The following is a 16,953-nucleotide window of genomic DNA, read 5'->3' as shown; positions in this document are numbered from 1 at the left end:
AATCTCCCAAATGCTCTAGTGCGATTTGTATTTACAAGCTGAGCCATTGTCACTCACTCATTTCCTCACCAGCTCCGCTGTCTGGAGGAGATGCAGGCAGCCAGGCCTGAGACTAGGTGGCACTATTTGTCAAAGTAAAGAAATAGCAGGCATTCTGCTCTGCTGGTTGATGCAGTGAGAACACAGCGGGGAACACATTACATCACCGTGAATTTTGGATACTTTTACCTGTCCCAGTGCTGTTAGAGACTTGTTAATCGCAGCCGCCTCCACCAATCGCTGGCCAGTAGCCTCTGTCTTCGATATACGTTCGGATCCAGCCAGGTCGCACAGAGTGAGTGTAGAGCTTGAAGCAACGCCTGAGATGGTGTCTATGCCATTCAGGGTAAAAATCACAATGAGATGAGAGCGGGAGCTGAGGAAACAGTTTAGAAAATCAGACATTTTTAACATAAAGATATTTGTATTTTTTATATTCTGTATTATATGGCTTATATTAAATTATCCTAGTTAGAATGGGGAGCCAGAAGACACTGATGCCACATACATATGACTCTCGGTATCTGTGTACAATGATGATCATCTGCACCACAGCCATCTTTACATGTTTACTATTAAAATACTGAATTGCACATCTTAGGACCGTTCTTGTGCTAGAAAATGAAATATATTCTAGCTATATGCCAAAATGCCAAATTCCTGGCCACACCCATTACTTTTTTTTTTTTTTTTTTTTTTAACTGTCCGGAGCAAAACTTTTTGATGCCTGAAAACTAGTGCCAAGGGAATGATAAATGTTGACTGTTATTTTTAGAATATTTTCTAAAAACAAATGAATGGAGAGGTTCAAGCATATGTGCACTGCCTGCTCCCATGAAGTCCATTGTTAAAGGGGATATTTTTTTTATTAGCTAATTACATTTTTTTATATGGAGTTAAGTCGCTAATACATCAAATGAATGTTAATAGGAAAGGTACTTGTGAGCATGTGCAGTAGAAATCTCCACTCCTCCCTTTATGTGTAGGAAGCTGTGCTCCTAGTGGATATCTTTATCTACTACTGGCGATATCAGGAGTGCTGAGGTTAGAAGAGGCAGCTCACATTGCTGTCCACCTTGACTATCTGATCTAATATAGAAAATACCAGGGATGCTGAGGTTATAAGAGGCAGCTCACACTACTGTCCACCCTGACTATCTGATCCGATATAGAAAATACCAGGGGTGCGGAGGTTAGAAGAGGCAGCTCACACTACTGTCCACCCTGACTATCTGATCTAATATAGAAAATACCAGGGATGCTGAGGTTATAAGAGGCAGCTCACACAGCTGTCCACTCTGTTTTTCTGATCGAATACTGGAGATACCAGGGTAGCTGATGTAAGAAGTGGCTGCTCACACTGCTCTCCACCCTGTTTATCTGATCTAATACTGGAGATACAAGAGGTGCTGAGGCAAGAAAAGGTTGCTCATACTACTGTCCACCCTGTCTATCTGATCTAATATAGAAAATACCAGGGATGCTGAGGTTATAAGAGGCAGCTCACACTACTGTCCACCCTGACTATCTGATCCGATATAGAAAATACCAGGGGTGCGGAGGTTAGAAGAGGCAGCTCACACTACTGTCCACCCTGACTATCTGATCCGATATAGAAAATACCAGGGGTGCTGAGGTTAGAAGAGGCAGCTCACACTGCTGTCCCCCCTGTCTATCTGATCTAATATAGAAAATACCAGGGATGCTGAGGTTAGAACAGGCAGCTCACACTGCTGTCCACCCTGTTTATCTGATCTAATATAGAAAATACCAGGGATGCTGAGGTTAGAAGAGGCAGCTCACACTGCTGTCCACCCTGTCTATCTGATCTAATATAGAAAATAACAGGGGTGCTGAGGTTAGAAGAGGCTGCTCACACTACTGTGCACCCTGACTATCTGATCAAAAATAGAAAACACCAGGGGTGCTGAGGTTATAAGAGGCAGCTCACACTGCTGTCCACCCTGTTTATCTGATCTAATATAGAAAATAACAGGGGAGCTGAGGTTAGAAGTCGCTGCTCGTATTGCTGTCCACCTTGTCTATCTGATCTAATACTGGAGATACCAGGAGTGATGAGTTAAGAAGAGGCTGCTCACACTGCTGTCCATCCCATCTTTCTGATCTAATACTGGAGATACCAGTGGTGCTGAGGTAAGAAGAGGCTGGTCACACTGCTGCCCACCCTTTCTATCTGATCTAATACTTGCGATACCAGGGGTTCTGAGGTAAGTGGAGGCTGCTCACACTACTGTCCATCCTATCTTTCTGATCTAATACTTTAGATACCAGGGTGCTGATCTAACACTGGGGATGCTAGGGCTGCTTAGGTAAAAATAAGCTTCTCAGACTGCTGTTCATCATGTCTATCTGATCTAAAACTGGAGATACCAGGACTACTGAGGTAAGAAAAGGCCTCTCACACTGTTGTCCACCATGTCTTTATGAATGTAGTGTCAAACTTTTACCAGATCATAGCAGCCTTTTACCAGATCTATATGCTGTAAAACCTTTATCAGATCTCAGCAGCTGCTCAGCATTCAGAAAAAAAAAAGGTGGACTGCAGTATTAGCAGCCTCTTCATACTTCAGCATCCCTGGTATCTCCAGCATTAGATCAAGATAAATGCTGAGAGCACATCTTTTTCCATATAAAGGGATGGGTTGGAACATTTTACTGTATATCACTTCCCAAAAGTAGTATGTCTCAAAGATGGGAGGACCACACATCAGCCATCCATGGCATATTCTATATATATTAGTAAAAAATATCTATAGCAGGAAAACCCCTGAGTGCTTTTATTAGTTTGTAATTTAAAAATTGTAAAAAAAAAAAAAACCCACATCTATTAAGCAAACATTACATACAATTTCTTACTTTTAATGCTGTGGAGCTATGTCCCAGTCTGGTGCAATTTTTATTTTTTATTTATTTATTTTTTTAACGCACACTCTTTAGAAAAGTGTCAGATAAAACAGGCTATCACGAAGTCCTTAACCTAAACTGGCCTAATAGAGTAGAGACTTGCCCAATTCTTCTACTCCAGAAACCAGCTAATCTAGCTTGATGTTTATAACCACAAAATATTCAACATATATTTATTAAAACCGACTACATTCCCCAATCTTTAGGCTATGTTCCCACCTTGGTTAGTTTTTGATGTTGCAGAATTTGACACATTTTTGCACCTATTACCTAAATTAGATTACTTGCATTTTTTTCATTGTATTTTTCAGTGTGTTTTATTTGTGTATTTGACACTAAAAGTTTTTGTCTCTTTTTGCAAATTGTCTCTTCAGAGAGGAAGAGGACCAGAACTCTAATGCCACCTATAGGAAGTAACAATCCTAAAAGTCAATAGTGACCCTTTAACGAGCCTTATCACATGACATAGGATATAAGCCAGAATCTAAGTCATGTAATACGGCTCGTTAAAGGGTCACTATTGACTTTTAGGATTGCTACTTCTTGTAGGTGGCATTAGAGTTCTGGTCCTCTTCCTCTCTGAAGAGACAATTTGCATATTTCCCAGAGGAGCATTGCGGCTTTAAAAGTCTCCTCACCTTGACATGCTTAACATGTCGCTCTCTGCAAGGAGAAATGTTACCCCTTAGATGTCTCTTTTTGGTATGTCGCGTTTTAAATAAAGCTGCTTTGTTTTTGATACTTCCTGGTATTTGGCTTTGACAAAACTTTGACAGTCGTATGTTGATTTAATGAGTTTTTAGTGCGTTTCTGCATCGGAAACGCAATAAAAATGCATATGCATTTTTTATATGCAGATTTTTAGTATCTAATTCAATTCTATAGGGAAAATCTGCAAATAAAATTCAGTGTACCCGCAAGAGAAATGTACATGTTGCAAATTTCAAAAAACGTACTGCAGGTCAGTTTATGCAGCATAAAAAACAAGCAGAGTTGGACATGACATTTCGCTTAATCTCATCCACTTTGTTGGAGTTGTGTTACGCACCTGTTTTGGCTCAGTAGGCTCTGTCTCCTTCCCCTGTGGCCTCTGCTCTGCTGTGCTCAACGTCTAATTTTACAAGTGGCCCAGTGTGCCTCCATGACATCATCTTCCTAGGCCTTGTAAGGCCCATTTGCACACACCACTGTGTCCGAGCATTAAACTAGAACTGTGTCCTCCAATTGTGTGTTTGAACTCTGACTATCCAAGTCCTCGTTCCTGTTGTCTCCTCAGCCTTCTGTGAACACTCATCATTCCAGCAGGTTAACTTATTCCTTGCCGTAAGCTTCTTGAACTATTATTGAAGTCTGTTTGGAATACCTGCACCTGCTGCCGTTTAACCCACTCCCTGCTGTGAACATCCTGAACTGTTATTAGAGACTGTCTGCAATACATACACCAGTGTGCCTGCTTCAGAGCTACCTTGTTCAATCCTGCTTCTGTGGCCTCCTGCATTGCCAGTTTATCTGCTGTTTACATTGCCAGTTATATACAGGTGCATCTCACTATATTAGAATATCATCAAAAAGTTAATTTATTTCAGTTCTTCAATGCAAAAAGTGAAACTCATTTATTATATACAGTTGTGTTCAAATGTTTACATATCATGGCAGAATTCTTGCTTTCTTGGCCTTCTTTCAGAGAATATGAATGATAACAAAAAAACTTTTTCTCCACGCATGGTTATTGGTTGGGTGAAGCCATTTATTGTCAAACTACTTTGTTTTTTCTTTTTAAATCTTAATGACAACCAAAAACAAACAAATGACCCTGATCAAAGGTTCACATACCCCAGTTTTTAATACTGTGTATTGCCCCCTTTGACAGCTTGAAGTCTTTTGTGGTACTTGTGGATGAGGTTCTTTATTTTCTCAGATGGTAAAGCTGCCCATTCTTCTTGGCAAAAAGCCTCCAGTTCCTGTAAATTCCTGGTCTGTCTATCATGAACTGCGGTCATGAGACTGAGATGGCCACTCCAGAACCTTCACTTTATTCTGCTGTAGCCAATGACAGGTCGACTTGGCCTTGTATTTTGGATCGTTGTCATGTTGGAATGTCCAAGTACGTCCCATGCGCAGTGTCTGGGCTGATGAGTGCAAATTTGCCTCCAGTATTTGCTGATAACGTGCTGCATTCATCTTTCCTTCAACTTCTACCAAGTTTCCTGTGCCTTTGTAGCTCACACATCCCCAAAACATCAGCGATCCACCTCCGTGCTTTACAGTAGGAATGGTGTTCCTTTCATCATAGGCCTTGTTGACCTCTCTCCAAATCTAACGTTTATGGTTGTGGCCAAAAAGTTCAATTTTGGTCCCATCACTCCAAATTACCTTGTTCCAAAAGTTTTAAGGCTAGTCTCTGTGCTGTTTGGCGTATTGTAGGAAAGATACTTTGTGGCATTTGAGCAGTAATGGCTTTCTTCTGGCGACTCGACCATGCAGCCCATTTTTCTTCAAGTGCTTCCTTATTGTGCATCTTGACACAGCCACAAGGCTAGTTTTCAGAGAGTCCTGAATTTCAGCTGATGTTATTTGTGGGTTTTTCTTTGCATCCTGAACAATTTTCCTGGCAGTTGTGGCCTAATTTTTTGTTGGTCTTTCTGACCGTGGTTTGGTTTTTACAGAGCACCTGATTTTCCATTTGTTAATCACAGTTTGAACGCTGTTGACTGGCATTATCAATTCCTTGGATATCTTTTTGTATCCCTTTCCTGTGTTATGAAGTTCAACTACCTTTTCCCGTAGATCCGTTGACAATTCTTTTGCTTTCCCCATGACTCACAATCCAGAAATGTCAGTGGCTGGATGAAAGATGCAAGAGTCTGTCTGCATCCCAGAAACTCAGCTTTTATGCACACACACTGATTACAATATAAAAAGGCACAGGTGAGGATGTTACCTTTAGTAACCATTTAAACCCATTTGTGTCAAATTCTGTAAATGTTATCAGGCCAAAATCACCAGGTTATGTGAACTTTTGATCAGGGTCATTTGGATTTTTTTTGGTTGTCATTAAGATTTAAAAAGAGAAAACACAGTAGTTTGGCAATAAATGGCTTCACCCAACCAATAACCATGAGTGGAGAACATTTTTTTTTTATCATTCATATTCTCTGAAACAAAGCCAAGAAAGGAAAAATTCTGCTGGGGTATGTAAACTTTTGAGCACAACTGTAGAGACATTACAAACAGTGATCTATTTCAAGTGTTTATTTCTGTTAATGTTGATGATTATGGCTTACAGACAATGAAAACACGAAAGTCATTCTCTCAGTAAATTAGAATACTTTATAACAGCTTGAAAAATGTTTTTAAAATCCGAAATGTTGGATTACTGAAATGTATGTAAAGAAAAATGCACTCAATACTTGGTCGGGGCTCCTTTTGCATCAATTACTGCATCAATGCGGCGTGGCATGGAGGCGATCAGCCTGTGGCACTGCTGAGGTGTTATGGAATCCCAGGTTGCTTTGATAGCAGCCTTCAGCTCGTCTTTATTGTTGGGTCTGGTGTTTCCCATCTTCCTCTTGACAATACCCCATTGATTCTCTATCGGGTTAAGGTCAGGCGAGTTTGCTGGCCAATCAAGCACAGTGATATCGTTGTTTTTAAACCAGGTATTGGTACTTTTGGCAGTGTGGACAGGTGCCAAGTCCTGCTGGAGAATGAAATTTCCATCTCCAAAAAGCTTGTTGGCAGAGGGAAGCATGAAGTTCTCTAAAATTACCTGGTAGACGGCTGCGCTACTTTGGTGTTGATAAAACACTGGCGTGAGCGTGATTAGTGATCCCACTGGACCATGAACCGAGGAGTGCCTGGAGGGGCGTAACTAAGTATCAACACTGTCCGACCAAGGTCGCACGGCGGCTCAGTCGACTCCATAAACCAGGAAGGAACCGAGCAGAGGGGCCAGGTGCTACTCCAGGTCAGACCCCAGTCACAGCTGTTGACTCACACCGGGGAATGCAGGAACAGGCAGGTTAGCTGGTATGCAGACAGGTGGATACTGGCAGGCACAGCTGGTATGATGGCAGGTGGGTACTTAGCAGGCACGGCTGGTATGAAGGCAGGTGGGTGCTGGCAGGCATGGCTGGTATGCAGACAGGCGGGTGCTGACAGGCACGGCTGGAAAGCAGACAGGCTGATACTGTTTGGTATGAACGCAGGCTGGATAGGGACCAGTACAGACTGGGATACAGGAACAGAGCCGCAGGTGTGGTGAACAAGCAGCGGAGCAAAACCACAGGAGCGGTGAACAAGCAGAGCAGAACAGAACCGCAGGTGCGGTAAACAAGCGGGAAGAGCGGAACCGCCGGAGCGGTGAACAAGCAGAACAGAGCAGAAGGTGAAGGCAGACAGGACAGGGCTCTGTTCACATGGAACAGACTGGAAAATACAGGAAGATGGTTAGAACACAGGAGGCAGGGAAAGAGGACAAGCAGAACCAGATACACACAAGGTACTTACAATGAAGTAGCGAGTGGACACAAAACTCACAAACAGAAGTACAGAGACAACGAGTTGGAGTTGGTGCAGGTTGAAACAAGTAACGGGCTAGGACACTGTTCAGACAGGAACTGAACCGGCAACAAGATACAGGAACGAGCCTGGGAACTCAGCCCCCAGGGTGGCGGAAACAGACTAAAAGTCAGAGGTACAGGTAGCGGCCCTGGGTACTCAGCCCCCAGGGTGGCAGAACAGACTAGATACAGGACAAGACCTGGCAACTCAGTTGCAAAAGACAAACTGAGTGAAAGTGTTGCTCAGGCACCTCCTACTGGGTGGAGGGGGTTTAAGTATCCAGTGACTCACAGCAATAGGCTGGGGACGCATTAGGACTGTGCACACAGTAGCTATAAGAAACAAGCAGAAAGCCACTCCGACGCCCTAAGCAATCAGACAAGAGACATGGATACAGCAGGTACTGGAGCAAATAGTGCAGCGTGGACTGACAGGTAAGATTGCGGTCTTGCATGGTGGGAGGTGTTGCACCATGCAAGCACGCCGCCAGGGATGTTACAGTACCCCCCCTTTACGCCCCCTCTTCCAGCCAGCAAGAATTTTCTGCAGAGAATTTAGAGGCCGATCCTTCTCCTCAAGAAGATTTCCTCTTCTGTCCACTAGAGGGAACAAAGCTGGTCTCATTTTCTTGGTAACTAGGATGCTTCCTTCCATCGGGCCATCCTCAGCAACAGATGAAGTGGGCGAGGTACCAGGAACAGGACACAGGAAAGTCTCTCTCCACTTATTAATATCGGGTAGCACCCCAAAGGATTCACGGGACAACTGGAGATCCTCCACCGGGTTGGAGGGGTGCAGAGACTCGGGGGAAACCACCGCCTTGACGTGCACTTTGCCCACTTCATCCAGTAAGCTTGGCAAAGTACCAGGTACAGGGTGCGGAAAAGTCTCCATTTGTTATCATCGAGAAGTACCCCAAAGGATTCACGGGACAACTGGAGGTCCTCCGCCTGGTTAGAGGGGTGCAGAGACTCGGAGTTAACCACCGCCTTGACGTACACTTTGCCAAGCTTACTGGATGAAGTGGGCGAAGTATCAGGTACAGGGTGCAGAAAAGTCTCTCTCTATTTGTTATAAGATAGCACCCCGGAGGATTCAGGAGGCAACTGGAGGTCCTCCGCCTGGTTGGAGGGGTGCAGAGACTTGGAGGTAGCCACCACCTTGATGACCTTAATGCCAGATTTGTTAGAGATGGAGGATCCTTGCTTAGGGACCAACCTCAGTCTGGTTTCTGAGATGACACGTCTGTGAGGCGGGGCGGTACCTAAAGCCAGATCGTTGGTACAATCGTCGAGACTGTGTGGGGACAATGCCTCCGCTTCCTTACCTTCGGAGACTTCAGCGCACAGCGAGTCAGCGACTAGCAGATCTGGTGAAGAAAAAGAAGAAACTGCTGACTGTCCTGCAGATATGGGGACTGGACACCCCTTGCATCTCAGCAGTCCCCCAGGAAACGCCATGCAGGATCTCCAGACCTGAGTGGGCACTAGATCTCTCGGCTCTGGACGACCTGTGGGTAAACGAGACAGCACCTGGAATGTGAACTTCTTCATGTGTAATGCTCCAATCTGGAGCTTAATTTGTACAGACATATTTTGACTGTTTCTGAGTAGGGCTCGTCCTTCCGCTGACAATGCCCAAACCGGCTTCTGGAGTTGTCGGACGGGAATCAAACACCGACTCTTCAAGGCTTTAAGCCCGAAACTTCTGGTTAATCTGAGGCCTTCACTTGCCACGGAGACAGTCATGGTCATCTGTGGAGAGGAAACACTAACGCCAAGGGCAGCCTCTCCTACAGGCCTAATGTCTTGGGATTCTCCAAGCTTTGCTGGACAAAGACCGTCAGGGGGTCCCAAACAACCGCAGCGGGACCGCAATCCGATTTTGTGACTGAGTTCTGGCCTCTGCTTTGCCTGACGAACATAGTCATCCTTCATGGATTCTGTGCGGAGAGCTGCTTCTACAGGCTGGGGAACAGGAGGTCTTTGGGAGGACAGAACCTGGCGTGACGATTTACCTCTACGCCTTGCACATCTGGACTGCCTCTTGAGGTTGGGAAGGAAAGTATTCTGTGGAGCATTGTCATCCTGTGTGGGCAGCAGTCTCTTCAGGCTAGAGAACTGGTAGGCTACCTACACACATTACCCATCTGGGCTGCTCCGGGATACTAGGAAGGGAAGCTTTAGCAGAAGCCTCAGGGTTAGGGTCATCGAAGACCATTAGAAAGGCCACCAGGAAGGCTTGCAGGTCAAAGACGATAGGATCCCATGCTTCCCATAGGGGGGTGATCCAATTCAAGGCATCACCCGCTAAGTAGGACATCATGAATGCTACTTTCACCCGATCAGTGGGAAAATAGTGAGCATAGAATTTGAAATGCAGCATACATTGCTCCACAAGCGCACGGCTTCGTTTTGGATCCCCATAGTACTGTGGTGGATCCGCAGGAACGAGTGCTGATAGCTCCATTTGGGCTGGTGCATAAATTGCCTGGACCTCAGCTTGAGAAAAAAAAAATTTTTTGGTGCACGTATTCACCAGACAAGGATTCAAATGTCTCTGAGAGCGAAGGGCCGTGGGGCTCAACGGGAACCGTGGCCTGAGCAAACTGTTACGCTCTCGCCCGGACTGACTGGCGTGAGCGTGATTAGTGATCCCACTGGACCATGAACCGAGGAGTGCCTGGAGGGGCGTAACTAAATATCAACCCGGTCCGACGAGGATCGCACGGCGGCTCAGTCGACTCCGTGAACCAGGGAGGAACCGAGCAGAGGGACGAGGTGCTACTCCAAGTCAGACCCCGGTCACAGCTGTTGACCCACACCGGGGAATGCAGGAACAGGCAGGATAGCTGGTATGCAGACAGGTGGGTACTGGCAGGCACGGCTGGTATGACGGCAGGTGGGTACTTAGCAGGCACGGCTTGTATGAAGGCAGGTGGGTACTGGCAGGCACAGCTGGTATGCAGACAGGCGGGTGCTGACAGGCACGGCTGGAATGCAGACAGGCAGATACTGGCAGGTATGAACGCAGGCTGGATAGGGACCAGCACAGACTGGGATACAGGAACAGAGCTGCAGGTGCGATGGACTAGCAGAGCAAAACCGCAGGAGCGGTGAACAAGCAGAGCGGAGCAAAACCGCAGGAGCGGTGAACAAGCAGAGCGGAGCAAAACCGCAGGTGCGGTGAGCAAGCAGAGCAGAACAAAACCGCAGGTACGGTGAACAAGCAGAGCGGAGCAAAACCGCAGGTACGGTGAACAAGCAGAGCGGAGCAAAACCGCAGGTACGGTGAACAAGCAGAGCGGAGCAAAACCGCAGGTACGGTGAACAAGCAGAGCGAAGCAAAACCGCAGGTGCGGTGAACAAGCAGAGCAGAACAGAACCGCAGGTGCGGTAAACAAGCGGGAAGAGCGGAACCGCCGGAGCGGTGAACAAGCAGAGCAGAACAGAGCAGAAGGTGAAGGCCGACAGGACAGGGCTCTGTTCACATGGAACAGACTGGAAAATACAGGAAGATGGTTAGAACACAGGAGGTAGATACAGAGGCAGGGAAAGGGGACAAGCAGAACCAGATACACACAAGGTACTTACAATGAAGTAGCGAGTGGACACAAAACTCACAAGCAGAAGTACAGAGACAACGAGTTGGAGTTAGGTGCAGGTTCAGACACTGCAGGAAAAGGGAAGGTACGGACATAGAGAGAAACAAGTAACGGGCCAGGACACTGTTCAGACAGGAACTGAACCGGGAACAAGATACAGGAACGAGCCTGGGAACTCAGTCCCCAGGGTGGCGGAAACAGACTAAAAGTCAGAGGTACAGGTAGCGGCCCTGGGTACTCAGCCCCCAGGGTGGCAGAACAGACTAGATACAGGACAAGACCTGGCAACTCAGTTGCAAAAGACAAACTGAGTGAAAGTGTTGCTCAGGCACCTCCTACTGGGTGGAGGGGGTTTAAGTATCCAGTGACTCACAGCAATAGGCTGGGGACGCATTAGGACTGTGCACACAGTAGCTATAAGAAACAAGCAGAAAGCCGCGCCGACGCCCTAAGCAATCAGACAAGAGACATGGACACAGCAGGTACTGGAGCAAAGAGTGCAGCATGGACTGACAGGTAAGATTGCGGTCTTGCATGGAGGGAGGTGGTGCACCATGCAAGCACACCGCCAGGGATGTTACACGCTTGATGGTTTTTGCAACTGCACCTGGGGACACTTTCAAACTTTGCCCAATTTTTCGCACTGACTGACCTTCATTTCTTAAAGTAATGATGGCCACTCGTTTTTCTTTACTTAGCTGCTTTTTTCTTGCCATAATACAAATTCTAACAGTCTATTCAATAGGACTATCAGCTGTGTATCCACCTGACTTCTGCACAACACAACTGATGGTCCCAACCCCATTTATAAGGCAAGAAATCCCACTTATTAAACCTGACAGGGCACACCTGTGAAGGGAAAACCATTTCCGGTGACTACCTCTTGAAGCTCATCAAGAGAATGCCAAGAGTGTGCAAAGCAGTCATCAAAGCAAAAGGTGGCTACTTTGAAGAACCTAGAATATAAGACATATTTTCAGTTGTTTCACGCTTTTTTGTTAAGCATATAATTCCACATGTGTTAATTCATAGTTTTGATGCCTTCAGTGTGAATGTACAATTTTCATAGTCATGAAAATACAGAAAAATCTTTAAATGAGAAGGTGTGTCCAAACTTTTGGTCTGTACTGTACACTGCCAGGTGGGCGACATTACACTGATTAATATGATACATTGGTTGATGAAATCCGTCCTGTTGTTCTTGTGTACTCTTTACTTTCAGTTTGGAGATAATGATATTCTCGTTCTTCGGGTCGACCTTTGGGGGGCGCTCTATTTGGTGCTCAGCTTACATATTCATCTGTATGCTCTTATGACAGCTCACTGTGCCTTCACTGACCTTCCTCGTATTTTACCTAGCCCCGCACTACTAGATGCATTATATAAAATAGGAGGCAGGTCAGTGAAGGCACAGTGAGCTGTCATAAGAGCATACTGATGAATATGTAAGCAGAGCACCAGATAGAGCCCACCCCACAGGCCCCAAAGCACAAGCATATCATTATCTCCAAACTGAAAGTAAAGATTACACAAGAACCATAGGACTGATTTAATCAACCAAGGTATCATATTAATCAGTGTAATGTCGCCCACCTGACAGTGTGTGTAGTTTACTGAGCACAATCCTGCTGACAGGTGTGCTTTAACATTATTTACTTGCCCCTCCCTCCATAGACTCTCCCGTTTCCCAGCAGTACTCTCTGGTTCAGTGGACAAAAATCGAATGCTCATATACTATGCGGTAGTAAATTTTATTAAGCGAAGATGAGAAGAAATTTAAGAAAAAGAATAAGGGTATGTGCACACGATGCAGAAATGCTCAGGATTTTTTTCCTGAGCGTTTCTGCATCTCTCTGGCAGGAAAAAACGCATGCGGATTGTACATGCGGTTTCCTGCCAGGGACATGCGGAAATGAAGCGTTCTTCACTTACATTTCCGCATGCGGGTTGACAAGCGCTTCCCAAGCGATTTTAGCATCACTTGGAAAGTGCTTGTCAACTTTACACTATATAAATCCATGCAGCCGGCATGGATTTATATAGTGTGTGAATGTCAAAAAATAAAAAATAAATATATACTTTACCCTCTGATGGCTCCCGGTGTCCTGCTTCATCGGTCCCGGCTGCCGGCAGTGAAGACTTTAGGACCTTCCGACGTCAGCGCCACGTGACCCGTCACATGACTCTGACGTCAGCGAAGGTCCTTCATTCAACCGCGAAGTGCCCGGGAAGCCGACAGGACGCTGCGCGGGCCGTCAGAAGGTGAGAATATATATATTTTTTATTTTATTTTTTTTTTAATGGTACCTGGGTCTGGATGCGAGTCCTCTCATCCACACCCGGGTACCATCCGCACATTAGACCGCATGAAAAGCGCATCAACATATACAGTGATGCGGATTCCATGCGGTCTAATGCAAGTCAATGGCGGCAAAAGAGCAGCGTTTCCGCAAAATTAATTGACATGCTGCGGATTTTTGACCGCAGCGTTTCCGCTGCGGAAAAATCCGCATCATGGGCACAGCACATGCGGATTTCAATTGGGGAACATTGCTGCCCTTCTACCATGCGTTTTTAATGCGTTTCCGCGGCGTTTACGCAACTGCAAAAACGCAGCGGAAACGCATGAAAAACGCATCGTGTGAACTCAGCCTAAATATTTGCATTAGGTTTTGTATGTTTCGATGTTCTAACCTGAGATGACAATGCACCAGGTAAGTGACTCAAAACTATTACTATTCTACAGTTTCATTATGCGCACCCAACTACACCCAAAACCATCTTTTAAATGTTAATTTGTTGTACGCAATGGCTAAAAAGATGAATGAACTTCAGGCATAATAGTTCCTCTATTAAGTGCAATGTAAGTAATTATTCTCCTGGTTCACACTATTCAGTTAATTTGCAGCCCTGATCTTTTAAAGGCGATGATTGTTCAACAAAGAGATTAAAAATTGCCTTGTAGTAAATTTAATCGAAGTCAATGTGCTGCCATTGGATTAATTGTGCAGCCGGGATTAATTATGGGCAATTCCGTGATCAAACATCAGCCCTGCACTCTATCTCTGTATATATGTCCATATGATAACACATATTTCAATTAGCACCAGAGCACCATTATTTCAAGTTCTCCTATTATGAAGATTGAAGTTAGGGTGTTCTGGGACGATGAAGTTCTGCACACCAATATGCCATTACTCGCCAATAAAAGGAAAAAGAGGATGGGTCAATTGCAGTAGAAATTGCATTTAGGGGTACTCCAAGCGGACATTTGACTGTAGGCTTCATTCAGATGGACATTTTTTTACATACAACTAAGTCCAGAAATATTTGGACAGTGACAGTTTTTGCATGCTAGCAGTTTACCAAAACGTATGCAAGATACAGTTATACAATCAACATTGGCTTAAAGTGCAGACTATCCGCTTTAATTTAAGGGCATTCACATCCTTATTGGAGTAAGGGTTTAGGAATTACAGCTCTTTAATATGTAGCTGCCTCTTTTTAAAGGGACCAAAAGTAATTGGACAGACCATCATTAGGCTGAAAAAATGAAGAAATCCATCAGAGAGATAGCAGAAATATTAGGAGTAGCCAAATCAACACTTTGGAACATCTGGATTAGTGAGGATCATTAAAGCTTTATTTTTTCTGTTATGTTAGCAGTATTGTTGGCAAAATCAAACTTTTGTCATAAGTCTTCCAGCAGTTTAAGGGATTCGAAATAGTCCACACTTTGTATTATTTTGCTAATTGTTTCACCACATCTTCAATACTCTAGCAAGTATATACAGTATATTACAATTGTACCACTTTATAAAAAGGATGACAGTTAATGGTTTGTATTACTTTATCCACAAAAGTCATGTCCAAAATGTGGGAACTAGCGCTGAAATAGTGCAGATACAGGCAGAATAATGTTGAGATGTAATTTAACCCCTTTCTGACATACGTAATAATACGTCCTTGTGCCCTGGTACTTATGGATCAGGTACGTTTTATTATGACATGGCGATCGTGCCTGCACACAAGCTGACAGCTGACACCCGGCACTCAGTGCCAGGAGCGGTGCCCGCACTGCTCCCGGCACTTTAACCCCCCCTAAGCATTTAGTGAGTGAGCAGAGGGACAAAAACACCTCTGCTCTTGGATCGGAGACCCTGCGCTGTCAGCGCAGGGTCCCCATCAATGCCATGGTGACCCAATGTCATCATGACATCCGGGTCACCAGGCCCCAGTAAGTTACTTTGATCATGTGCAGTGCATGATCAAAGTAACTTCTGTCTACAGCACTGCCAGTTACAAGGTATAGCAGTGATCCCGCATCCATCTTAGAACTACGATCAGCCTGCAGAAAGTGAAAGTCCCATAGTGGGACTAAGTAAAAAAAGTTGTAAAAATATGAAGAAATATATGTATATACACTACCGTTCAAAAGTTTGGGGTCTTTTAGAAGCTTCATTATTTTTGAAAGAAAAGCATTTTTTTTCAATGAAGCTAACATTAAATGAATCAGAAATACACTCTATACATTGTTAATGTGGTAAATGACTATTCTAGCTGAAAACGTCTTGTTTTTATTGCAATATCTACATAGGTGTATAGAGGCCCATTTCCAACAACCACTACTCCAGTGTTTTAATGGTACATTGTGTTTGCTAACTGTGTAAGAAGGCTAATGGATGTTTAGAAAACCCTTGCACAAGTATGTTAGCCCAGCTGAAAATGGTTTGGCTGATGTGAGAAGCTATAAAATTGACCTTCCTTTGAGCTAGTTGAGAATCTGGAGCATTACATTTGTTTGTTCCATGAAACTCTCAAAATGGCCAGAGAAAGAGAACTTTCATGTGAAACTCGACAGTCTATTCTTGTTCTTAGAAATGAAGGCTATTCCATGCGAGAATTTGCCAAGAAACTGAAGATTTCCTACAACGGTGTGTACTACTCTCTTCAGAGGAGAGCACAAACAGGCTCTAACCAGAGTAGAAAGAGAAGTGGGAGACCCCGCTGCACAACTGAGCAACAAGACAAGTACATTAGAGTCTCTAGTTTGAGAAATCGACGCCTCACAGCTCCTCAACTGGCAGCTTCATTAAATTGACACTGCGTTTTGCGTGTACTATGTCAACAGCGAAGAGGCGACTCCGGGATGCTGGCCTTCAGGGCAAAGTGGCAAAGAAAAAGCCATATCTGAGACTGGCTAATAAAAGGAAAAGATTAATATGGGAAAAAGAACAAAGACATTGGACAGAGGAAGATTGGAAAAAAGTTTTATGGACAGACGAATCAAAGTTTGAGGTGTTTGGATCACACAGAAGAATATTTGTGAGACGCAGAACAACTGAAAAGATGCTGGAAGAGTGCCTGACGGCATCTGTTAAGCATGGTGGAGGTAATGTGATGGTCTAGGGTTGCTTTGGTGCTGGTAAAGTGGGAGATTTGTACAAGGTAAATTGGATTTTGAATAAGGAAGACTATCACTCCATTTGCAACGCCATGCCATACCCTGTGGACAGCGCTTGATTGGAGCCAATTTCATCCTACAACAGGACAATGACCCAAAGCACACCTCCAAATTATGCATGAACTATTTAGGGAAGAAGCAAGCAGCTGGTATTCTATCTGTAATGGAGTGGCCAGCGCAGTCACCAGATCTCAACCCCATTGAGCTGTTGTGGGAGCAGCTTGACCGTATGGTACGCAAAAAGTGCCCATCAAGCCAATCCAACTTGTGGGAGGGGCTTCAGGAAGCATGGGGGAAATTTCTCAAGATTACCTCAGCAAATTAACAGCTAGAATGCCAAAGGTCTGCAATGCTGTAA

The 16,953-nt window shown here is 44.7% G+C and overlaps 1 protein-coding gene across 4 annotated transcripts in view; it reads right to left on the bottom strand.

Moving 5' to 3' along the window:
• Positions 1–16,953, bottom strand: part of LOC141165905 (uncharacterized) — a 132,046-nt gene that overhangs the window by 10,614 nt on the left and 104,479 nt on the right. For all 4 annotated transcript variants that reach the window (XM_073651963.1, XM_073651965.1, XM_073651962.1 and 1 more), the window contains one exon: positions 229–415. In XM_073651963.1, the coding sequence (XP_073508064.1) occupies positions 229–415 (187 nt within the window). The remainder of the gene's footprint in view (positions 1–228; positions 416–16,953) is intronic.

Source organism: Phyllobates terribilis, unplaced genomic scaffold (genome assembly GCF_046119375.1).
Source record: "Phyllobates terribilis strain yellow unplaced genomic scaffold, ASM4611937v1 Scaffold_11__3_contigs__length_659146591, whole genome shotgun sequence".
Lineage (NCBI taxonomy): Eukaryota > Metazoa > Chordata > Amphibia > Anura > Dendrobatidae > Phyllobates > Phyllobates terribilis.
The sequence above is the reverse complement of the archived record's forward strand: the minus strand, read 5'-3'. Positions and strand labels throughout refer to the sequence as shown.